General features: G+C 40.2%; 2 protein-coding genes and 1 long non-coding RNA gene across 8 annotated transcripts in view; 1 reads left to right on the top strand and 2 right to left on the bottom strand.

The window, feature by feature from the left end:
* Positions 1 to 1,654: 1,654 nt before the first annotated feature.
* Positions 1,655 to 10,225, bottom strand: POFUT4 (protein O-fucosyltransferase 4). The gene is made up of 3 exons (XM_088128486.1): positions 9,421 to 10,225; positions 7,327 to 7,952; positions 1,655 to 2,724 (listed from the first exon to the last, which is right to left on the bottom strand). Exons 1-3 carry the CDS (start codon positions 10,153 to 10,155, stop codon positions 2,577 to 2,579), a joined length of 1,509 nt encoding a protein of 502 aa, XP_087984612.1. The 5' UTR covers positions 10,156 to 10,225; the 3' UTR covers positions 1,655 to 2,576.
* Positions 9,531 to 24,451, top strand: part of LOC148216911 (uncharacterized) — a 55,860-nt gene continuing 40,939 nt past the window's right edge. Inside the window, exons 1-3 of one of the 2 annotated variants that reach the window (XR_015793469.1) lie at positions 9,531 to 9,669; positions 11,309 to 11,393; positions 11,798 to 12,196. This is a non-coding gene — a long non-coding RNA (uncharacterized LOC148216911). Of the gene's footprint in view, positions 9,670 to 11,308; positions 11,394 to 11,797; positions 12,197 to 24,451 lie in introns of those variants that run through there. The other variant, XR_015793470.1, reaches the window with a different exon arrangement.
* Positions 19,923 to 24,451, bottom strand: part of SEC24C (SEC24 homolog C, COPII component) — a 49,055-nt gene continuing 44,526 nt past the window's right edge. For all 5 annotated transcript variants that reach the window (XM_025172289.2, XM_025172288.2, XM_025172291.2 and 2 more), the window contains 4 exons: positions 22,657 to 22,836; positions 21,475 to 21,666; positions 21,033 to 21,122; positions 19,923 to 20,786 (listed from right to left, as the gene is read on the bottom strand). In XM_025172289.2, coding sequence (XP_025028057.1) covers positions 20,646 to 20,786; positions 21,033 to 21,122; positions 21,475 to 21,666; positions 22,657 to 22,836 — 603 coding nt within the window. In that variant the 3' untranslated portion in view covers positions 19,923 to 20,645. The remainder of the gene's footprint in view (positions 20,787 to 21,032; positions 21,123 to 21,474; positions 21,667 to 22,656; positions 22,837 to 24,451) is intronic.

Below are 24,451 nucleotides of genomic sequence, written 5' to 3'. Positions count from 1 at the left end.
TTGATGCCATGTTACCTGAAGTGAATGAAAATAGGAATTATCTTTTATCACTTCCAGGTACAACTACAGTTCCCGGAGAATGGTAGTTGGAGTTACTGTGAAATCTCTTTCTGGTCCCTAGATGATGGGTTTATAGGGTGAGCTCTAGGGAAAAGGTGCTTTGGAACATATGTGGAGATTCACACAGTGTCTGTCAACAACTTCTTAAACTGAACGTGTCTTTCTCCAGAACTGCACTGCAGCAGGGGAGGGCAACCCTGCAATCTTGTGAAAAAGCAGAGCTTGTTTCAGAAGTTGCCAACAGATGCTACATGAGTGCCCGTGGATGCTCCAAAACACTTTTCCCTTTGGATCTGAAGCACTGCTGAGCTCTACATAATTCCCTTTTCTGGAGAAAAGGTGAGCCAAGAAGAACATTCTATTCCCAAGAAGGAACCCAAGTTTAGTAACAGGAATTGATTTCAGCTATGTTGATCTTTATTTGTAAATAAGGTATTTTATTACAGTAACTACAAAAATTACAAACTTTATACCATAACAGTGCTCCAAGCGTAGGCCACTGTTTTCTACCTTCTTTAATATGGAATTTTCAGTTTTTTGTTGGGTTGGCCTGGTGACAAGAAAGACAGTTTATAGCAAATCCAACAGCCATTCTTGGTAACCGGACTGATGGTTCAGTATTATGTAAGAATGAATGTGATTATGAATGTGAGAGAGCAGGCCTATGTAGCTACCTTGCGAATGTCCGTCCCCTGCTCCTAGAGTTGCTGATGGGGCAGCTCACCTGATTTCTTTTCTTCTAGTCCTGCACACCATGTCATATATCATCTTAGTAGCTAATGGTGCAGAATGAGACTCTTACCCTGCTTTGGCTTTAAGACAGAAATAAGCTGACTGCCTCAGATTGGAATAAAATGCACAACAAATATGTTCCATAGATTGAATTTTGCCTGAAATAAGCATAATTTTTGAGATAATGAAGTTTTCCTGACTCTGCCCTCCAAGATTGCCAAGGGAAGAACATTAATGTGAGTTCTAGAGAAGGTCCATTGATGATTGTAGTAGGTAAAAGAATAAGCATATTTTGTTGGGATAAGCTTCTGAGTTTCCATAAGTAGTTGATGGACCTATGCAAGCAAGAACTAGTGGGACCACAAAATAGACAAAGTAATAGAAAATGAAGAAGTGCTCTGAGACTTTAGAATTCAGACAGACAAGTACCTGCCACACAACACCCCAGATTTAACAACTGTTGATAAGAAAGGCAAAAAAGTCTGGATGGTGGACATTGCAATTCCTGGAGACAGCAGAATAGAAGAGAAAGAACTGGAGAAAATCACAAAATATAAAGACCTGCAAATAGAAGTAGAACAACTGTGGCAAAAGAAAGCAAAGATAGTACCAATAGTAATAGGAGCCTTGGGTGCAATTCCAAAACATCTGGAGCACTTGAACACCACTGGCATTGACAAAAATCACCATCAGTCAATTGCAAAAGGCAGCTTTACTTGGAACAGCTTACATCCTGCAACAATACCTTTAGTATTACTAAACAACGTCTATCCCAGGTCCTTGGGAAGGACTCAATAGGTGGACAAAAATGCCAAATCCAGTCTAAACATCTGGCTGCAGTGCAACCAATCACCACCACCATCATCATCTATTAAATTTATATGCTGTCCAGCTCCCAGTGACTCTGGGTGGTTTAAGATTGTTTAATCTCTCTCTCATATCTTGCATCTCATGGCATCTCTGGCAATAAGGATCTTGTATGTAAGACAGGTCCTGGTCATGATTGAGTTCACCATTGGTACCTGTGTCACCAGGGCTATGGTGAGGTGGAAGCATCCCAAAAAATCTCAGTTCAAGTTTTATGAGCTAAAATCAATGAAAAATACTACAGCTGTATCAGAATTAAGCAACAACAGATTATAGCAGCTTCTTTGTTTTCTTGAATCATTTGGAGGCAGAAAAAAATTGAACTTATTTCTAATCTTTAAGTAATTGGGCTCAGAATGAAGATCACATACTTTGGTAGAACATATTAACAGATTTATTTATTCAATTTATGTCCCATCTTTCCTCCAGGAGCCCAAGGCAGCTTACAGGGGATCTGCCTTCACTTTTGTCCCCACAACAGCAGCCCTGTGAGATAGCCTGGGCTGAGGGACAGGACAAGTCCAAAGTCAGCAAATGAGTTTCTACAATTAAGAGTGGACTTAATCTTAATTCTCCCAGGACCTAGATCAGCACCTTAACCACTACACCACTTGGCTGTATTGAATTACTTTCCATTCTCAATACATACAAAAAGACCTTTATTTACAGAATTTAGAAGGCTATACAATTAATTGCAGAAATAGTCACTTTTTAACAAAAATATTTTATAAAAAACAATTGATTAGATTTCATTCTAATCAATTAAAATATTTCAGCAAAAATGTTACTGTCTAATTCCTGAAACATACCTGTAGCATCTGCCTGATGAATGCATTCAGCTGTCACGTAAGGCAAGTTTGGTTCTGGTGAGTGCATATTCTGCCCACTGTTCATATAACATGAAAAATCCTAATTCATCAGTTATGCTGAGTTCTTTTCATGAAGATTTTGTGCATATAATCCCAAAATCTCCCCTGATGAGATTCATTGTGATGAATCATAGCTGTGAGAGCTTCTCCTTGATCAAGACTCTGCCAGTAATCTTGAAGCCACATTTCTTTCCAGCTGAAAAATATATAACAAAAAGAATATTCTTTAAATCTTTTTTGTCATAGAGAATGACTATGTGGTCACAGTAAAGCATATTTAGCAACTAAATGAGAAGATTAAAATGTTATTCACTTTGACTAGATTTTGGGCAACACTGGAATTAATCTGGGACTCCACAAAATACTTCCTTCTAAAGCTAGATCATATATTTGCTGCAGAAATTAATAGCTTTGTTGAAAGGAAAATCTTCTGGAAACAACTTTAAACATGGAATATATGGTATTATATGGTAATATATTTGGGCCAACTAACCTAGAAATGATGATCAGTAAGCTATTATAGGCATGATCCTAACCACATTTGCATACTGTAAAGATTAGTAAGACTAAATATGATAATTATATAGTAATTTATTTCATCCTACACATTTATTGTTATATTACCTTTATTACGGATAAATATTGTTATATTACCTTTATTACGGATCTTATCACCTGCCAGTGTTTTGCAAACTGCAGCATTTTAGGAGAAGCAGATTTAAGACAAGGAAACTCCCCTCCTCTTTGCTTTCCTGTCTTTACTGAATGAGACATGCTGTCTTCAAAATGAAATGCCATCCTTTCAGTAATTATGCAAAAGTAAACAAAATCATCCTTTCCATTAAAATTGTGGTTTTAAATTTTATTGGGACTTCTTGCTTATTATCAATTAAACAATTTCATGTTATAAGCCTGTATGGTTCTATTATTATTTTATTTGATATATACAGTACTGTGCAAAAGTTTTAGGGAGGTGTGAAAAAATGCTGTAAAGTAAGAATGCTTTCAAAAATATATATTGTTATTGTTTATGTTTATCCATTTACAAAATGCAAAGTGAGCAAACAGAAGAAAACCCCAAATCAAATCAATATTTGGTGTGACTACCTTCTGGCTTCAAACCAGCATCAATTCTTACACTTGCACACTTTGTACACTTGCACAAAGTCAGGGATCTTGTAGGATTAGAGTCAGGTGTATGATTAACCAATTATACCAAGCAGATGCTAATGATCATCAATTTCATATGTAGGTTGAAACACAGTCATTAACTGAAACAGAAACAGCTGTGTAGGCGGCTTAAAACTGGGTGAGGAACAGCCAAACTCTGCTACTAAGGTGAGGTTGTGGAAGACAGTTTCATGTCACAGGTCATACACCATGGCAAGACTAAGCACAGCAACAAGACACAAGGTAGTTAGACTGCATCAGCAGGGTCTCTCCGAGGCAAAAAATTAAAGCAGACTGGGGTTTCAAGATGTGCTGTTCAAGCTCTTTTGAAGAAGCACAAAGAAATGGACAACGTTGAGGACTGTAGCTGCAGTGGTCGGCCAAGGAAACTTAATGCAGCAGATGGAAGGCACATCATGCTTACTTTGGCATGGGAAGATGTCCAGCAGTGCCATCAACACAGAACTGGCGGAAACCAGTGGACCCAGGTACACCTATCTACTGTCTGGAGAGGTCTGGCCAGAAGTGGTTATCATCGAAGAATTGCGGCCAAAAAGCCATACCTCTGACATGGAAACAAGGCTAAGCAACTCAACTATGCACGAAAAGACAGGAACTGGGGTGCAGAAAAATGGCAGCAGGTGCTCTGGACTGATGAGTCAAAATTTGAAATATTTGGCTGTAGCAGGAGGCAGTTTGTTCGCTGAAGCGCTGGAGAGCGGTACAATAATTAGTGTCTGCAGGCAACAGTGATGCATGGTGGAGGTTCCTTGCACATTTGGGGCAGCATTTCTGCAAATGGAGTTGGAGATTTGGTCAGGGTCAATGGTGTCCTCAATGCTGAGAAATACAGGCAGATACTGATCCATCATGCCATACCATCAGGGAGGCATGTGATTGGCCCCAAATGTATTCTGCAGCAGGACAACCACCCCAAACATACAGCAAATGTCATTAAGAACTATCTTCAGCGTAAAGAAGAACAAGGCGTCCTGGAAGTGATGGTTTGGCCCCCCCACAGCCCTGATCTCAACATCATCGAGTCTGTCTGGGATTACATGAAGAGACCGAAGGATGTGAGGCAGCCTACATCCACAGGAGATCTGTGGTTAGTTCTCCAAGATGTTTGGAAGAACCTACCTAATGAGTTCCTTCAAAAACTGTGTGCAAGTGTACCTAGAAGAATTGATGCTGTTTGGAAGGCAAAGGGTCACACCAAATATTGATTTGATTTGGGTTTTTCTTCTGTTCACCTTGTATTTTGTAAATTGATAGACATAAGCAATTACAATATATATTTTTGAAAGCATTCTTACATTACACCATTTTTTCACACCTGCTTAAAACTTTTGCACAGTACTATAGCTTAAAATGTAATTATTAAAGTAAGTGGTATTTTTTTTCTTGCCTAATACTGACCCCAATTAAATCATTATTTTTATTCATGGGTTGAGGGTCACACAAATTCATTTTATTGTTTTAGGTGGTAATGGTATTGCATAGCTTGAGAACTCTTGTTTTAACTAGTGGAGGCTGCTGTGCATGAGACAAATGTAGCATGTAAAGTGCTTCATATTCTACTATTAAAAGCACAGAAACAGTTATTGGTTGAAAAGTTGGCATTCTATCATTCATATATTCTGCAATATTATGTCATATCTTGGGGCTTGCGTAACTCAGTGAAGCCACGAGCTATATCATGCAGGGCCACCCAAGACGGATACAGTGGGGCAAAAAAGTATTTAGTCAGCCACCAATTGTGCAAGTTCTCCCACTTAAAAAGATGAGAGAGGCCTGTAATTTTCATCATAGGTATACCTCAACTATGAGAGACAAAATGGGGGAAAAAATCCAGAAAATCACATTGTCTGATTTTTAAAGAATTTATTTGCAAATCATGGTGGAAAATAAGTATTTGGTCACCTACAAACAAGCAAGATGTCTGGCTCTCACAGACCTGTAACTACTTCTTTAAGAGGCTCCTCTGTCCTCCACTCGTTACCTGTAGTAATGGCACCTTTTTGACCTTGTTATCAGTATAAAAGACACCTGTCCACAACCTCAAACAGTCACACTCCAAACTCCACTATGGCCAAGACCAAAGAGCTGTTGAAGGACACCAGAAACAAAATTGTAGACCTGTGCCAGGCTGGGAAGACTGAATCTGCAATAGGCAAGCAGCTTGGTGTGAAGAAATCAACTGTGGGAGCAATAATTAGAAAATGGAAGACATACAAGACCACTGATAATCTCCCTCGATCTGGGGCTCCATGCAAGATCTCACCCCGTGGGGTCAAAATGATCACAAGCACGGTGAGCAAAAATCCCAGAACCACACGGGGGGACCTAGTGAATTACCTGCAGGGAGCTGGGACCAAAGTAACAAAGGCTACCATCAGTAACACATTATGCTGCCAGGGACTCAAATCCTGCAGTGCCAGATGTGTCCCCCTGCTTAAGCCAGTACATGTTCGGGCCCGTCTGAAGTTTGCTGGAGAGCATTTGGATGATCCAGAAGAGGATTGGGAGAATGTCATATGGTCAGATGAAACCAAAGTAGAACGTTTTGGTCTAAACTCAACTCGTTGTGTTTGGAGGAGAGAGAATGCTGAGTTGCATCCAAAGAACACCATACCTACTGTGAAGCATGGGGGTGGAAACATCATGCTTTGGGGCTGTTTTTCTGCAAATGGACCAGGACGACTGATCCGTGTAAAGGAAAGAATGAATGGGGCCATGTATCGTGAGATTTTGAGTGAACACCTCATTCCATCAGCAAGGGCATTGAAGATGAAACGTGGCTGGGTCTTTCAGCATGACAATGATCCCAAACACACCGCCCGGGCAACGGAGTGGCTTCGTAAGAAGCATTTCAAGGTCCTGGAGTGGCCTAGCCAGTCTCCAGATCTCAACCCCATGGAAAACCTTTGGAGGGAGTTGAAAGTCCGTGTTGCCCAGTGACAGCCCCAAAACATCACTGCTCTAGAGGAGATCTGCATGAAGGAATGGGCCAAAATACCAGCAACAGTGTGTGAAAACCTTGTGAAGACTTACAGAAAACGTTTGACCTCTGTCATTGCCAACAAAGGATATATAACAAAGTATTGAGATGAACTTTTGATATTGACCAAATACTTATTTTCCACCATGATTTGCAAATAAATTCTTTAAAAATCAGACAATGTGATTTTCTGGATTTTTTTTCTCATTTTGTCTCTCATAGTTGAGGTATACCTATGATGAAAATTACAGGCCTCTCTCATCTTTTTAAGTGGGAGAATGTGCACAATTGGTGGCTGACTAAATACTTTTTTGCTCCACTGTAGCTTCCAACAACAAAGATAGAGAGTGTAACTGATTAAATATTTGGTGCTGCTTGTATGATCATTCAAACACTATGGATGCACAGAAAAATGGGGAAAATGTTTTATTTTGACCTTTGGACAGCAGCCCCATTCAGAACATCCTATTGGAATGGGCTGTATTCCAAAAACATAAAATTTGACTCCCAGCCATGATAAATGATCTCCATTACCTATAAATGCATTCTATAGTTTAATAACTCATAAGATAAAATATAGTCATAACATTGAATTAACTTTGTATCCTTAATAATAAACGCAACTACCTGTCTCCATCAGGAATGTCTTCAATATTGCCATAGCCGGGTGCTGGTGAAGGACATCCCATGTGTGTGGTCTGGGCTATATGAACTTCCGGAGCTAGCAATTTCCCATGAGTTTTTTTGTGGTCCCTTTCTGCATTAAGTCTTGCATTTTCTCTGTCACAGACAAAGCACTCAAATCCGTTCAGATAATTAGGGAGAGTCATGTCATTCACTCCCCATTCACGCTTCCTCATGCTCTCCAGCAAGAACTGGTTTGTAATACCACCTGGACTCTTGTACTCTAGATATTTCAAATATTCATCTGAGTTCCTGTCCAAAAAATCAATATATTCTGCAAGTTCTTTAGGGCTTCCAAAGTCATCAATGAGAATAATGGAATGATCATCAGGCATCCAGTCTCGTACAGATGGTGAACCTCGATATACAGGAATAGCCCCTATGTGCATTGGCCTCCAAAGTTTCTCTGTCATATAATCATGGCATATGGCATTCTCCATAGCCAGGTGAAACTTATATTTAGAAATAAAATTCATGAATTCAGAGTCCTCTGTAGTGGCTGTAGAAGTGTCCATCAGTCTCATATTGGGAAGCTTTCGGTTATTCAGGCATCTACCATAAGAATCCACCTAGAAGAGTAATTATAATTATCTGTTAAAAAAATTTTTTTGCCCATCTTCTTCTCCTAGCCCCCAATGCTTCTAAGAAAAAGCTCTTGGGTCGCTTCTTTGCTATGGAAGGAGCAACTAGAGAATTTTAAATGTTCTGTTTTTGTTTCTCTCTTTTCATTAATACCCTTAACCAGCTTAACCTTAATTAGTAAACAGCTTCTTTAAGCAGCAACTTGCCAGAACTTTTCTCAGCCAAGGCATATCTATTTATCTATCTCATATATAGACCTCTCTCCCTCCCCCCCCCCCCAAACATACTCTTGGTGTTATTTGCAAGCTATTATGCCTTCAAGATGAAGAAAAGAGGTGAGTTCCTAACTTTTTTGCCACACATAACATTTCATGGACAACCTTTTTCACACACAACTTTCACATGAAGTAATTTCCAGATGATAGAACACAAACAGATTTCATACTCATCAGAGGAAGTCTCACTGAATTCTGTTGAAAATCCTTCTAACGTAAGCAGACCCACACACAGTTCCACTGTGACTTGCATGCAGCCTTGACATGCAGTCATAAGACATAACTTTTATATTATAATACACGTAATATAAAGGATTAAAGAGAGGATAAGCACTGAAATCGGCTGCTGGGCCCCAAACCTAGAGTTTATTGATGAAAAACAGTGGGAAAGCAGCGTAGTATGGTTATACAATCTACGGTGGGGCCTATAATTAATATTTGGATAAGAAACCACCAGGAAATCCTAGGACTGTACGTTGGACACATGGACACATCCATGCAATCACCAGCTCCTGAGTTCAACTCAAAGAAGTCATTATAAGTGACTAGTCTGGCAAAGAAAACACTGAAGCAATCTACTTAAAGATTTTTTTTTTTACTGTCACAAAAAATGTAAGTAAGTTATTTAGCAAAAAGCATTTAAAAAGCCAAATTGGTGTAGCGACTTAAGTGCTGGACCAGGAACAAGGAGAGCCGGCTTCCAATCCACTTTCAGCCACAGAAGTTCCCTGGGGGGCTTTGCTCTTTCTGCCCACCTACCTCACAGAATTATTGCGAAAAGAAATAAGTACAGCGAATGAAAGACGGGGTATAAATCTGCTAAATAAAAATAGATGCCACCGCCTTTGTTCTAGCTTTGTTATTGAACAACAAACGGTTAAATGGGAATAACATTTTCAGTAAACGTCCAGGGTGCGTGTGAGTCCCGCCTTAGACGCGGCTCATCTTTTCTGCACCGGGCCTACCCTTGTCAGGCAACTGGGGACCAGGCGTCAAAATACGTTAGCTCCCTACTCAAACTCCAGCCCCCGCGCGCTTCCCCGAAGCCAGGCCGGTCCTCGAGCCACCAGAGCTTCGCCACCTCGGCCGCTCCCGACTTCAGGGCCGCCCGTCGCCCCCTCCCGAGAGCGCAGGGGCTCCAGCTCCAGCGCCCGGGCCGGGCCGGGCCGGGCCCTCCCACCTGGATGTGCTTCATGAGCTCCCGCACGTATCGGTCGCGGTCGGCGGGGACGTCGCAGTGCGACTGCAGGTAGAGCAGCGGGGCCAGCCCCTGCCTGCGCAGGCGGTCCTTCTCGGGCAGGCCGCGCGCCGGCGGGCGGCGCAGGTAGGCCAGGTCGGGCAGCCACTGGAGGCTGAGCGGGAAATCGGACTCGCGGCGGAAGGTGGCGGTGTGGTTGAAGAGGCGGATGCCGGGGCCGTGCGAGAGCAGGTAGTTGTTCATGGGCGACTCCTCGTGGAAGAGGGCCCAGGTCTGGTGGGGCAGCCGCGGTAGCGGGGCCTCGTAGGCCCGGAAGTCCGTGCCGTAAAAGAGCAGCGCCCGCGTCCGCCGGTGGGCGCTCACGCGGCGGTCCTTGGTGGCCAAACAGGAGCCCCGCGGGCAGTCGATGCGCGCCGCCTCGCCGGGAAAGTGCGGAAAGAGGCCGCCGCTCCACCACAGCAGGATGGGCAGCTCCCGGTTGGCGCGGCGGTCGCGGTTCCCGGGCCCGCGGAAGGAGGGCGCGGCCGCCGCCACCGCCAGCCCGGCGTGCAGCTGCGCCGGCTGAAAGAAGCGGGCCGCGGCGGCGGCTCCCGACTCCTCAGGCGAGGCCGCGCCCGGGCCCGGGCCCGGGGGGAGCTCCGCGGCGCCCCCTCCCGCGTGCAGCGCCGCCCAGCAGCAGCAGCAGGCGGCGAGCTGGGCCAGCCGGAGGAGAGCCATGGCCGCCTCGCCTCAGCGCGCCCCGGGTCGGCCGCCTTCTCCGGGGCGGGTCGCCGGCGGGGGGACATTTCCCCGCTCCGCCCCGGCGGGGAGAGAAGCGGGCGGGTGGCCTCCGAGGGCCCGCTCCTTTCTTGGCGCGGAAGGGGGTTTCTCCGTCCGGGTGTTCTCCTTCCGAGCGCTGCCGAGCGAGCCAGCGGTTCTGGGCCGGGGCCCCTAAGAGGAACTCCGGGGAGCCCCCTTGTCACGCTGCCCTGGGATACCCTCGCCTGGCCTGGAGCTTGGCTCAGATCTTTTATTACAGAGGAAAAAGAGGCAAAAACGTTCTGAGTGGTCCAGAAAATCGCTCAGGTTTTTTTACCCAGCATCAAACTTTGGCCAGTGTGAGTTTGCTCAGTATATCGACGGAGAGCGCTAGCAGAGAGCAAACGCACGCCATGAAGTCCTGATTGGCATTGGCTTTCCTGTGTAATAGAATACCTAATTATCTTCGTGTGTTGATAATGTATGCATTTTAATGTGGCATTAACATCTTTAAACACCATTTCTCTTCCCAAAATCATATTAACCAACGTAGGAATACAGTATTAAACCCCATTGGGCTCATAGCAGAGAAAACTCACGTGTAAGTGTCCTATCCGTTTGCACTTCCAGAATAATTATGTTGACGGCCAAACTTTTGTAAACAATCTCTGAGGTGTTCAGTAAACAGGAAGATGCCTTGCTGTCCTAATCTCATTTCTAACTCTATGTTCACAAAAATATTATTTAATGTTAAGATTCTTAACCATTGTTTTATTGTATGGGGTATTCCAATTCTGTATTCCAGAGCTCATGCAGTAACCAATATCCATTCTTTAATTGTCTATAAAAATACTGCAGATTTGGAATCATTCAAAACATTTTGCTTTTAGGTGCCAAAGCATCCAAACCAAATTGAAATTAAAAGATATTTTAATGGGGCCATAACATCCTCTAGCTCAGATGTTTTAAAAACTTAATAAAGTGATGCAAAATATAATACCCTTATTAGCCCATGAACTTAAAAAGGATTTATGGTGATGGATAATGCATAGGTCGGATGATCATGAATATGGTTTTATGAATGGTTTTTAATTATATTGTTTTTTGTGTCTTCATTACTGTAAATCTCCAGGAGTCTTGCAATTGTGGCAGACAGAAGTGAAATAGATAAACCGACCAACCAATCTACAATTTTCCTGCTGGAATTATCCCAAAATGTAAGTTTATCATGAGAATCTGGATCAAAATTAAATTTTTGTTCCAGTATATGCCAGATATACCTTTCAGCAATAGTAGAAATACAACTGAGTTTTGACTAAAAGAAAGAACCAAGCCTCTGCCATAATATTAAAGGAATCATAATTTCTAATTGTGTTTATATATTTTTTTAATTTGATCACTTAAATTCTGTAGAGAAACTAGAAGTAACAAAAGTCAGAGATTAGGAGAGTGAAAACCCCATCATCATGTGAAAATCATTGTTTAAACTAAATAAAATCTATGGGAACGTTTTTCCCAGAATACTTTTTAAAATAATTTATCAATCTGCTTAACATACTTTAAAAGTATTAACACAGGAATCACTCTAAATACGTATATCAATCTTGAAATAACCTTGCAGAAGAGGCATGCTCCAGATCCAATTTGCTAGAGAGTTCCATCTGGCGGGACCCAGGAAGAGAGCCTTTTCTCCCATGGTGCTCGCCCTCTGGAATATCATCCCCCTGAAATTAGGCTTGCTCTGACTAGCCTTTCACAAGGCATTAAAAACCTGGCTTTGCCATCTAGCCTGGGGCCCTGGCAGTATGGGTGAGCTTGTTTCATGGCCGATCTGAGTCGTCGTGAGTGTTCTCAGTAGCTATTTATGTCATTGATGTTGTTTTTTTAAGCAAATTGGCTGTTTTATCCTTTTTTTGTTGTTGTTATTGTTTAGCTGCCCAGAGTCATGTATATGAGATGGGTGGCCATATAAATTTACTAAATAAAATAAATAAATAATGTGAAAATTATTTATGGTAAACCATTTGTCTTCTATGTGGTTTGAAATTGTCTTGTAAGAAATTACTGTATTTGAATGCATTGATCCAATTTCCATCAGTCCATCTTAATTTGGTAAGGTTTGCTTATTAAGCGATTATTATTATTAATTGATTAGTTTCTTATACACCATCCCTGCTGAAGCTTTGACAGGCTTATTTAAATGAATTCAATTAATTGATTAAAAGTGTTTAGTGATTATTCCAATACAAAGATTTATTTCAACAGCATTCCCAAAAATGTATCTCAGGGATCCTAAGGGCTACAAAATTCAAATCTTTGTCTGCATTCCTTAGAACAGGGGTGGACAAAGTTTGAGGAAACTGTGGTCACAGTTCAGCCTCCTGGAAGGCAGTAGAAGGACTTTTGATATATGATCTCTATGGGAGGGTGTGGCAAAATTGTTCAATCTGTTTTTTGGCTTTTTTGGTGAGTTTTAAGGAGGAGGAAGGGAGCAAGAAGCTTCCTAGAGGCAAACCATCCCCAACCCCTCCTTTGAAAAGATGGAAAACAGATCAAAATTGCACTAGCAAAATGCAGCCGTTTTGTCTAGCGTGGTCTAAAATGGTTGTTGGGCCAGGTTCAGTTCATAGGGCTTGCCCATGCCTTCAAGTTTCATTCCTGTCCAAATGTGTTTTCCTAAAAACTCAGCTTGTGGCTCCTTGTACCTGGGAATCGCTGGGTTCTTTCTGTTTTCAATACAATTTTTGGATAATCAAATTCCCCTCTTCCAGCTTCTGGGATGTTCCCTTTTCAACCATTTAAAATAATACATTTATGAGGTATAAAGCTTTTCTTATAAGATTGTAGTACATTAAAATTCATATTTTAAGTGGGAAAGTTATTTTTCTGAACTGTAGACAAACTATATTTGTCTAACATTCTGTGTCCAAAGCAGCCAGCTAGTTAACTCTGAAATTGAGCGGTGAGATATAAAGGCAAAAGACTTCTACTGTTACCACCACCATCTATTGTAAGCATGGTCTTTTGCTGTGGATGAGAAATCTTTGTATATCAGATTTAGTACTGACGTGTTTTTAATCAATTTATACCATCTCATGTGAAAAGTCAGGTGCAACAGTGATAAAAATAAACTAAAAATTGTCTTGGCATTTTATCTTTATTTCTCCATGAACACCATGGCTACTTCAGTTTGTCTTTTATCATATGCTCTTACCTGCAAATATTCTCTAGATTTCAATGGGCATTGCTCTATGGATATTATTTAATTTATTCTTGTATGTAACTCCTCTTGGACAGTGTAGGAGGAAGCCTTGTTAGTCTATAGGGGCAAAAAATCAAGAGGAGTCTGGTAGTACCTTTTCTCACTAACATTTTCTTCCAAGGCATAAGTGTTTGTGAGCTGCAGCTCAGTTCATCAGATGCATATGGCTAAATTAATGTAGGGTTTGAATTGGGGGAGAGGGCGGGGGAAGGAGGGGAAGACAGGCTGGTTATGCATAATCCTTTGCATATGTCAGCTAAGTACATGACATTTTATTCATTCAGGCCTGTATAGATTAATTAAGGTATTGCCATTTGTTTTTAATGTATTTATATTCTAACTAACTAGGAAATATTCCAACTACCAGTAAAGAAGCTAGCACTCTGCAGACATGGATCTATCCATTAGCCTGCTCTTTGAAATCTGAATCCTCCTAAGAGGTTTGACAAGGAGCAATAGAATGTCTCCAGCAACAGAATGGTGTAGTGGTGAAGGAGTTGGACTGGAGAGATCCCACTTGAAGTGCCCTCTTGACCAGGGCACCTGCAGGGAAACTTTGGGACAGCTACTCTCTCTCAGCTCCACTTTCTTTGTAGATGGTTGTTGCGGGGGCGGGGGGATAGCATTCATTGAAATACCTCCCCTGCTCATCTCCTTTGCTCCTCTTTAATATTTTAAATTGGTTGGGGACTTAACTTTGTGCACCCTCTACGGTAGCCTGTCATTGCCAGCTCCACACCTGCATGGTTTCTGGCTATGGAATAGATGCAGGCGTGGGTAACGAAAATACCGTACTGAATTTTGTCATAGGCAGCCAAATGTGTTGGGCTGGCCTTGCTAACATTCAGCTATACTAATTCTCGCCAGTCGCACATTTCCTTCTGCCTGTCTGAAATGCTCATAAAGAAAGGTTTATATTTGCTTACCGTTCCCAGCTGGGCTGGGGAGTCCTTTCCCCAGGGCGAATGAACAACAGAACCTTCTGCTCTGGGAAAATGTATCTTTTGCACAATTCTGGGCAGCTCATTTCTTATCGCAATTGTCTTCTGCAAGGGCCAAAACACAATTTCTCTCCCTTTTTAAATTAAACTGGATTATTATTCTGTTGAGGCTTTGAAGGTCAACAACAGCATATTGATAAATAAGGAAATAAAAACTATAAATTATAGGAACTTGGACGCTTCACAAGTAGGTATCAGTCTTTTTTGAGATGAAACTTCTTAGAATGTGCTATGTCAAAGCTCTGCTCTCCATTGTCTCCTTTCCTGCGGAGCTCTGTAGAAGTGAGAAAAGCAGGAGGAAAATGGGAAGCAGCCTAGGAAACCATTGTGCATGCATAGAGAGCTTTCAACTTTACTATGAGTTAAAAGACATATTTAGGAAATGGAAGGTAAGTGCAATCACCAAGGAGGTTTATGAGCTAGTAGTTAATATCTGCAGAAAGTTGGGAAGGCTAAAATGCAAAAGGAACAAAGGCTTGCAAGGGAAACTGAAGGCAAGTGAAAAGGGCTTTGGGGGGCTATGCTAGAGGTAAGAGGGAGGAAAAGGAAGAGCCCTCTCCCCCCATTTGAAAGTAGTAAGGTGGTAATATGTGATGGGAAGACAGCAGAGCTCCTCAGCTTCTACTTTGCTTTGGTCTTCTCTCCAAAGGGGGACTATGGTCAGATATACCTAAGCAGAGGAATTGAGAAAAGGAGAGAGTGGCAACCCAAGTAAAGAGATGGTTAGGGAGTACTAACCATTACTCTGAAATGGTTATTATATGGTTACTATGAAAGAGTTTAAGTCTCTAGGACCAGACCAACTGCATCTGAGAGCCCCAAAGTTTGCAGATGATACTCTGGAGCACCTTTTTGTGATACCTGAGAAATCATGGAAAATGGATATAGTGCTAGAGGATGGGGGAAAGGCATCTGTCCCTACCGTCAGAAATTTGGAAGGTGGGGGGAGATCACAGGTAACTGCAGACAAATAAGGTTGATGTTAATACTGGGAAAAATTCTCAAACAAATTATTAAGCAATGTTTGTGAGCATTCAGAAAAAACCTGCATTGCTTGACAGAAGCCAGCATTGGTTTATGAAGAGCAAGTCATGCCACACTAACCTGATCTTATTTGATAAAGTGCCTAGTTGACAAAGTCTAGTACAGAAAATGACAAAAAGTGAGCTGAACTATTATTATTAGGTGGCTATAGAGCTGGTTGAACAATTGGGCCCAACTTGTATGCCAGTGGCTCAAGATCAGATTGGATGGAAGTACTGATTGGTGTACTGCAAGGTTCCCCATTCTAGACTCTTAATACTTAATATATTTATAAATGGACAGAAGAATTAAAAATATGCTTACCACATTTGTGAACAGGACATAAATGGGGGATAGCAAACAGGTTAAGGGACATTATCAAGATTCAGGAAGATCCTGATAAGCTGGAACATTGGGCTAAACAGGCAAGACTAATTTCAAGAGACAAACATGAAGTCCTACATTTGGGCAGAGAAAATTAAAGCGTGTGTAGGGAGGGGGAGTCATTCTTGGCAGCAGTACAAGAATGTACAAGTTGAACATAAGCCAACATTTTGATGCAGTTGCCAAAAAACCTCAACTGCAGTCTTAGACTGATTTTGTAATGAACAGACTGGCTCAGGAGTGCTTCACTGGAAGCACAGAAGCTAAATGGCAACCTGTCAGAGGTGTTTTAGATTCATGCACTGGAGATGTTCTTCAAGATCCCTTTCAACACTTACATTCTTTGATTCTGAATGGAAACTAAATCCTTAAAGGAACTTGTGATTTTAAGGAGATTCTGAGGATGCCTTAGTATATCTTTAGAACTTCCTGGCGATGTTTTAAAGTTTGCTTTATTATTGAAATCTCAGCAACCAGCAGCACTTGGCTATTCTCAAAAAGCTAAGAGGACATGTTCTACTTATTTTGAGGACCAACTGGAAATCATTCTCCCACAAATCTCAATCTGGTAACAGAGGTTGGAAAGCTCTAGAGTAGAAAAGGTGGGGAGAGTAATTGAAGAAATATGTTCAACATTGTAAGGAAAAATCTTAACCAAAGAGGAAGAGCTGTGCTGGCCAGTAATTGAAGCAAAACGCCCTCTAGAAATCCAGGCAAAATTGTTTCAGACAAAGTTAGATCAAGATGAAATCACACATAGTTGATCCATGGAGATGTTCTTTGTCCAATAGGAACAAAGATTTGTTCAAACAAAGCGTTGCCATTCAGATGCTATGGATTTGCTTTAAAAATGGAATCTAAGACAGCTCAAATGTATTATCTCTCTGGGTCAAATAAGGCACTTAACAAATTGTAAAATAATTCATGCCGAAGATGAAATGTGAAATTCCCCATAGCTGAAATTGTTAGCTACTAAAGTTATCCTTTGTAACATTAAATAAGAGATGAAGGCTAGGCTGGGACCTGTTTTTCTACACTACTACTCATTTGTTCTTCACATGGTTTCAGTTTGCTATGTCAAGGAACACTGACAGCTCTAAGCACTCTTAAATCACTAGCATCTTCTCGTACAACAAAACATAATTCCTTCGAGAGCCAGTTTGGGTTATTGGTTAAGGTACCGGGCTAGAAACCGGGAGACTGAGTTCTAGTCCTGCCTTAGGCACAAAGCCAGTTGGGTGACCTTGAGCCAGTCACTCACTCTCAGCCCCAGGAAGAAGGCAATGGCAAACCACTTCTGAAAATCTTGCTGAGAAAACTGCAGGGACTTGTCCAGGCAGTTGCCAGGAGTTATCACTGATTTAAAGGCACAAAAAGAAAAATAATCCTTTTTTATAAAAATCAATTTTTACACTGTCATTTTTATAATTCTGCCAAGAAATATTTGCCTTTTATTTATGAAAATACTCTGATATCTAGTAGCTGAATTTTATAGAATGTGTTCACAAATCTTGTGTATTTGTCTGATTGCTAAAGGATGGTTAAGAAAAGTAGAACAAGCATAAAACCTATGAATGATAGGAATCTTGGGAAGGAACATATGTTTATAGTAGAGGGACACAGTCAGGTCTGTATTCTTTGCAGTAGTACTAAATGGTGCAGTGGAGGTTTCTATTTTGGTGAGAACTACAGGATTAGTAAGACATGCTGTTTAGTGTAAGTGCCCATTTTCAGTGGCTGAAGAAATAGCACTGCAGTATAGGCAGGATCTTCACATCTCTAGATGCAAATTCAATGCATGGAATCAAAAATGTAAAATCAAAAAATCCAGTGGAAGAATCCTTCAGAAGGCAAGGGTGAGCAAACACTGGACTTTTAGTGAAAGACAGTGAAGTGGCTGGGCTAATATCTAATACATTGCTAATGCCAGAATTTTTCCATCAATCAGCTGAGATCTGGGATAGAGAAAAAAATCGAATGTAAGCAGCAGCAGCTGAATGGGTAAACTTTGGGGAGGGGTAGTAGTTTTGTGGAAAAGCATGCCTGCTCTGACAGAAACCTGCACAAACTTTATTTTCCCTCAGATGGAAAGAATGTAAGAAACGGGTGGGGGGGGGAAGAACTGTAGGAGTGTAGAATTCTACAGTGTTGAGGAGAGAAATTTTATCTAGGTGTGCTTCCAACTAGCCCAGCTTCTCAAACCCACAAGCAATAACAGACAATAAATGCCCACAGCTGTTACCTGGTTTTCTTTTTTAATTTTGTTTTAAATAAAGTTAATCTTTGGAATTCTGTCTCTGATCCTTACTTATGTGCCCATTAACACGCTACCTAAGATTCAAGGGAATATATGTGGGTCTCTTTTCCTGAAATAGAAAGCTTGTGGTAGTGAATACTGGGCTTACATATTGTATTTTTTGTGGCAGTCATGGTTTGGTGCCTGCAGGAGCCATTTCAGTACTCTCCACAATCCACTGGATCACTTGTTGGTTGGAAACAATACCAAAATTACAACTATTAGTTCTTCCATCTCAAACTGAATCATAGTACCAATTGTTTTAAGAAACAAACCACCTGCTCAGTAGCACAGCCCTGTAAGAATATGCAATAGCACAAAAATAGGAATAGTTTTTAAGAAATTCGATATAATGTATTCTAGACCATAGTATAAAATTTCAACTTTACAGTGAGATTATCTATAGTCATGAAGAAAGGTAGTTTAGCTATGCCTAAATGCTTTGCCTTTTCATACAATTGCTAGTTTTTCTCAGCCAATTCTAATGAAAAATTAGGTTCACTGATTAGAAAAGGAAATGCTTTTGCAGATAAGGAAAGGTTTATAAGCATCTGATAGAATATTTTCATAGACCATTGCAAATTACAGTTTATTTGCCATTGTGGAGCTTGATAGAGTCAACCTGCACACCAATTCATTCCCCTTCAAAATACAGGGCTTGGAAAAAAAATAATCAGTATTTATTTACTAACAATGACATAAAATACATCTTCATATAATTATTTTTTTTACAAATTAAAAGATGAATTGAAAAAGCTTAAAGTAGCCTTATTAACTTTTTAAAATTTCAATTCTAGGAATTAGAATTCTGAAAGTTTCATTGTTGACTGTTGCTTTGGGATCAGTGCTGTTTACTTGTTTGATATATTTCTAAATTTTTAGTTGGGATAATGTATTTGGCAGAAAGAGAAGGGCAACCTTAAGCACACCTGAAATGTTTATGAATATTCTGGAAAAACTTCTTGAGAGCTGATTGCGTATAGTTCTTTGCTACGTGATGAAAGGGAAAGCTGCAATAGAGCAAACAAAATATTTACAATCTCCCTCCCTCTCCCTCTCCCCCTCTCTCTCTCTCACTCACACACACACACACACACCTCTCACAAAATAGATTATGGGATGAAAAGCCATACTCCTGGATCACTCATGTACATAAAAGTTTCAATTTCAAATGTATATTCAGTCTCAACCCACAATTTGTCTAGGCAAGCCTCTTCCCTGTTCTCCCCCCACCCCTCCTCAAAATTTCCATGTTGCTATTCTCTTAATACATCCTGAACCCTGCAAGACTATCTAAGTGTAGCTTTTTAAAAAAATAAGTAGCCTCCTTCTACAAATTAACAAGCCTTCAGACTGAGTCTTTGAAATGCATTACATTTCTCTACCAGAATCCCTTTGGCCTATTTGAAAACCAGAGTAATGGTTTATCAATGGAAAGATCACCTATAAACCAGGTCAACTTTATGCCTGAGCTTTAAGACTAATGAACCAGTTTGTTATTTTATCAATGACCAAAATTATCTGGAGCTATTGTGTCTGAACATCAGAATACAGTGGCATGATTTGAACCTTGCATTATGAGTATTTCTTCCATATGGAGATCTAGGATACTTCAGTCTTTCTTGGATACAACTCAACCTAACCATCTCCAAGCATATTTCTATGCCACTTTTTGACACTTTGTTATAAAATATTACTTTTAAAGGAGAAATCATGGTCATCTTCTTCGATACTTAGTTAAAACCTAGCATGCAAATAGGAAAAAAGAGACAAAACAAGATACTGGCAAAAAGATGCTTCTTTTCTCAAAGGAGTGATGGCAACACCAGTTCATACCAACCAAAGGCAGATTTAACTTTCCTAGAGACAGGACCTGCTTGTTTCCATTTGCTTATTTCAAGACAAATCTGTGTAGCAACACAATTACAGAGTAAAGGCATGTCAATTTTTTTCCTTAGTTCAACATTTGGGATTTTTTTTAAAGAAGACACCATTCTATAATTTGATTACAGTGCATTGCATCCTCAAATTTTGAGAAGTTATCACCCTATCTGATATCCACCTCCCAACTGAGTAGGGCCTGCCACCCACATTTCCCTATTTGGCTCATTTTCTTTTCATACAGATTATCACATACACAAATATTGCAGTCACCATCTAATTTTGGAGAGCGATCGCTTTTTCTTCTGATGCAGAATCACATACATGAACTCAAAAGAACTGGGGTGTCAGGAGAAAAATGATGTAGATTTCTGCCAAACTTAGTAAGTGACATAGGTTTAAGACCTAGAATCAAACAGTATTTTCCACCACCCTAAGTAGATGTTTTGACTGTCCGTGTCTCTCTCAAAGGTTTTGGGAGATGCTGAAACTTTATGAAGTATATTAAAATTATGGAATTATACAGGTTTTCCTATTGTCCTTTCCAAAGGAGATGGGGTCGCTTATGAGGCAGTCAGTGAACATACAGATGTCAGTGCTGGCATCCAGCATAATTCCAGCTCTAGCTCAGCAACTGACGAATTTCTTTGTGCATGTGACAGAGGAAGTCCACATATGACGCTCCCCCATTCATGCTCTTATCTTCCACCAAGAAGTGTTTGAACAGCAGATCTAGTTTGTCTTCCTGCTTCACAATGATAAGCTGAAAGCAAAAGAAAAGAAGATACACAATTTGCAAATAATCCTTTTGCTATCTGAATTTAATACAGCCACATTCTGACAGATACAGTGAAAGCAACGAAACAGAATCCATGTTGAGGTTTTGAGCTACCACAATCCCATTTGAGACTACTACTATTTCTTTTAAGGCATTCAGATCAGATTTATATGCACAGGAATCATAAAAGGCAATCAATTTTTGCCATAATCATAAATAAAAATCAGTTACCTTCATGTAGCGTGATCTTTGAGCCTGAAACATATCAATAATGGATCGTACTCTTTTCGAAAAGGGATTGTCCAAAACTGGCAGTGTGCTCTGTAACAAAGTTATGGCACAGCAGATTAGGGACTATTTAATTCATTAATTAAATGAATTCTAAGAACATAGATCACACCAGTGACATTATGCAAATCATATACAAATTGTAAAGATGCTAGAAACAGCCTGGAGTGTTCCACAACAAGAAAATTCAGTTGATATAAAAATGAAGGGGAGGAACAGCAGAGCCTTAGTGAAAACCAGTACTATTTCCTCAATATGGGCTGTTCATTCCCTTGATCATGATCATACCAAAAAGTTTTTATTATTATGTAGAAAATTGAAAAATCAAACGTCAGATATAACATACACTAAGACTAAGGCAATCTTTTCTTTATCCAATCCTCACCATAGAGCTGTTGATCTGGCTGAATGATGAAACTCCAAAGAGGTTTTGGATGAGCCCTTGTTGAACATTTACTCCTACCCACAAAAATATATTCAGGCCATTTTCTAGTAAGTATATGTCACCCTTGGAGAGACGTTCTTCTGAGTTTCTGATTGCTGTTGGTAAGGAGTCACTGTTGAAATCTATTTTGGTCTGTAGAATAGAATGGAAGTTACTATCCCTTATGTATATATAAAACACACATTTCCCAACAATATTTAACCAGAAATAATCTTTGGCATGTACCCACTGAACTTTTTAAAAATTGTTCAAATAATTGTCAGAGGCCCTGTTTAAATTTTAAAAGACATTATAACAATTAGAGAATCAATTGACAATACAATATTCCCATAAATGAGGAGTTCAGGCTGCGGTTCACATAGGACTTTCAGAAAAAAGGATGGATAGGAGGATGGAATACGCATTACATGTATCTTTGTTTTTTACACTCAACATTCTACACAAACCCAGATACAAAACACAAAATGAATATACAGAATTACATCATATGCATATATTTGACTGCATAATCCAGGAGAGATCTGTAATTCTAATTTTCTTAACTCTGGGCTCCAACTTACCTCATTCAGAACTAAATCATGACGCATTTGCTTAAATTCACATTAAATGCTAATAAAGTATAATTTATATTTTTATTTATTTATTTATTTAATAGACTTGTCCCTGCCCATCTCCCCACAACGGGGGACTCTGGGCGGCTTACAACAGTGTTAAAAAAAGAATGTTGCTTGTTTTTCACAGATTGACTCACGCTGCCCACAGATCTTTTGAGTAGAATAAAGCTACAAGGGAATGTTAGCATAAAAAGTGTCATCAGCCTCTTTGTGGACCATGTTTTTCAAATAATTAATTTCAGGTGCTCCTCTATGAATCTCAGTTTACTGAAATCTTTTCTCAAGAGTATTCATCTTAGATGAGATCTGGTTACCAACTAGGGAAACAGTACATTCTGTCATTGGGCAGATAATTTGAAAGAGAATTTCCCAAAATAACAGAAACAGTAAACAGCAAATTCCTCTCACTGTACTACCCTGTCAAACAGTCTTATTCAATTCTATTAATTTTTAACTCATTCTGTACTTCAAATTTAATTAAAACCCATCCATCTTTAGAAGCACTCACCAGTGGTAAGAGTCTAGGATAAAAGAAAACATGTGTTTCTGCAACATCCATAGAGCTGATTAACTGGCGGATGTAGGACCGGTCATCAGTGGTGACTTCTGACCCAGGCTGGAGCACATCACTTTTCAAAACACAGTTCAGATACACAGGGAGAAGTTTCATGCATTCAGGGAGAATCAGCTAAAAGTGACAAGGCAAGAAAGTTTAAAAAATCATTCATGGGGTTAGGAATAGGGCTCTGCAATTCGTCTAGGCTTGCAATTATCCAATAAGTCTCTAATTAGATACTTGCAGTTGTTACAATAAGTACACCTGATTAGTTTTGGGGAACACAAAACTTTCTGCTGAAACAGCACAGAAGAATCTACCTGCAAGGACACAAAATTAGGAATTGTCTTACTGTTAACACTGAGAAATTTGGATGGCACAGGAAACAATGTTCTCTAGCAAATTATTATCCATCATTAACATGGCCAATCTAGTTTCTTTATTATTAGCTGTGCCCTGTTTTTTCAGCTAAGATTAATGGCAACATGTGATTCTGAGGACTTGCTGGTACATATGTAGGATTTGCTGGAAACACTTTAAATCTAACACATATTTTCCCAGGATTGTAGGAGAGCGGTGGAGATCAGCTACCAGGGCCTAAAAAAAGGGGCATCTTCTTTGAGATGTTCCTGAGAGATGCTATGTGTGCACCTACTTCCATTATGGTCAGTGATGTAATACACGGTGGTATGAAAACAAATAATTCCTTTGGGATAATGGGATTTGCTCATATGTTTTGAGTAATTATGATATCTGAATTGGTAGGAAGATTGACGATTTTATAGAGGAGCAGAACCAGCTAGGCTATTGCCTTGAAATCCACCTGGTTTTCTATTCCTCCTGTTGTTGACTTTCCTAAATGTGCATGCAACATTCCTTATATTTATGAGTACCATTGTTATTACTAAGAATGTCTCTCAATGCCAAGGGCATTTTTCAAAATGAGCACGGCAAGAGGTTGCAACGTACTTCTTCATTCTGAAGTATGCTGAGCTGCTCAGGGGAAGAAAAAGGTTAACTAGAAGTCACTGAGGAGCTAAAGGCAGTCTAGATAATATCCTGAGAATAAAGGGGGGAGGGGGAGGTTTGCATTTGCCTAATTTTTAAAAATCTACTATGTGTGTAGAAAGCCAGGGAGATGGCCTTGAAGCAAATATTCAGAATCCGTTATGTAAACAGAAAAGGACAAAAGCATTCTCAAATCCTGGGAAGGGAGGTGGAATTAAGAAGAGACTCAGGTTGACCCCTCCTTGACTCACCAGAGTATGCAGGAGAGGAGGAGAAGCACAACCATACCACAGCCTATCTCAATAAAGCTAAGTTCTAGTCTTTTTGTGGGGGTTGGTATCCTAGTCTGGTCTACCTCACAAGATTGACAATGTGTTACCTAATCTACTGTGATAGAATGTGGTGTTTTATTCTCCTTTTGGTATACATGCATGTCTTTGAATATCACAACTATGCCTTTTGTTAAATGGAATTTCTGTGCTACTGATGAGAATTTGCACCTGTGACTGCTCCCAGCAGCCACTTTAGGAGAATACCTACAGCATACTTGCAATGTTCCAAATATCCCCACTGCCTCTTTCCTAGCGGTCATATTTAGGATCTGGATCTGAATTTCTCTCAACATAGTTTGGCAGCTATAGTCAGCCATGACATGTTTGTATACATATCTTTCTTTACAACATAATGAAAACAGAAATGAAATCATTGTACTCTTTTTCAAGATTGTTTGTTGGTATGT

The sequence above is a fragment of the Python bivittatus genome, unplaced genomic scaffold (genome assembly GCF_059951505.1).
Source record: "Python bivittatus isolate LINGU-HERP-01145 unplaced genomic scaffold, Pbiv_v1 ctg000050_np1212, whole genome shotgun sequence".
Lineage (NCBI taxonomy): Eukaryota > Metazoa > Chordata > Lepidosauria > Squamata > Pythonidae > Python > Python bivittatus.
Note: the sequence above shows the minus strand (reverse complement) of the source record. Positions and strands in the feature narration are given on the sequence as shown.

Bases quoted from the DNA above. Each gene is read 5' to 3' on its own strand.
- POFUT4 (XM_088128486.1), bottom strand. From the start codon at position 10,155: ATGGCTCTCCTCCGGCTGGCCCAGCTCGCCGCCTGCTGCTGCTGCTGG. The intron at 7,953-9,420 runs GTGGGAGGGCCC...TTACTCTTCTAG, and splicing joins AGCTCATGAAGCACATCCAG to GTGGATTCTTATGGTAGATG. The intron at 2,725-7,326 runs GTAGTTGCGTTT...TATATTTTTCAG, and splicing joins GACATTCCTGATGGAGACAG to CTGGAAAGAAATGTGGCTTC.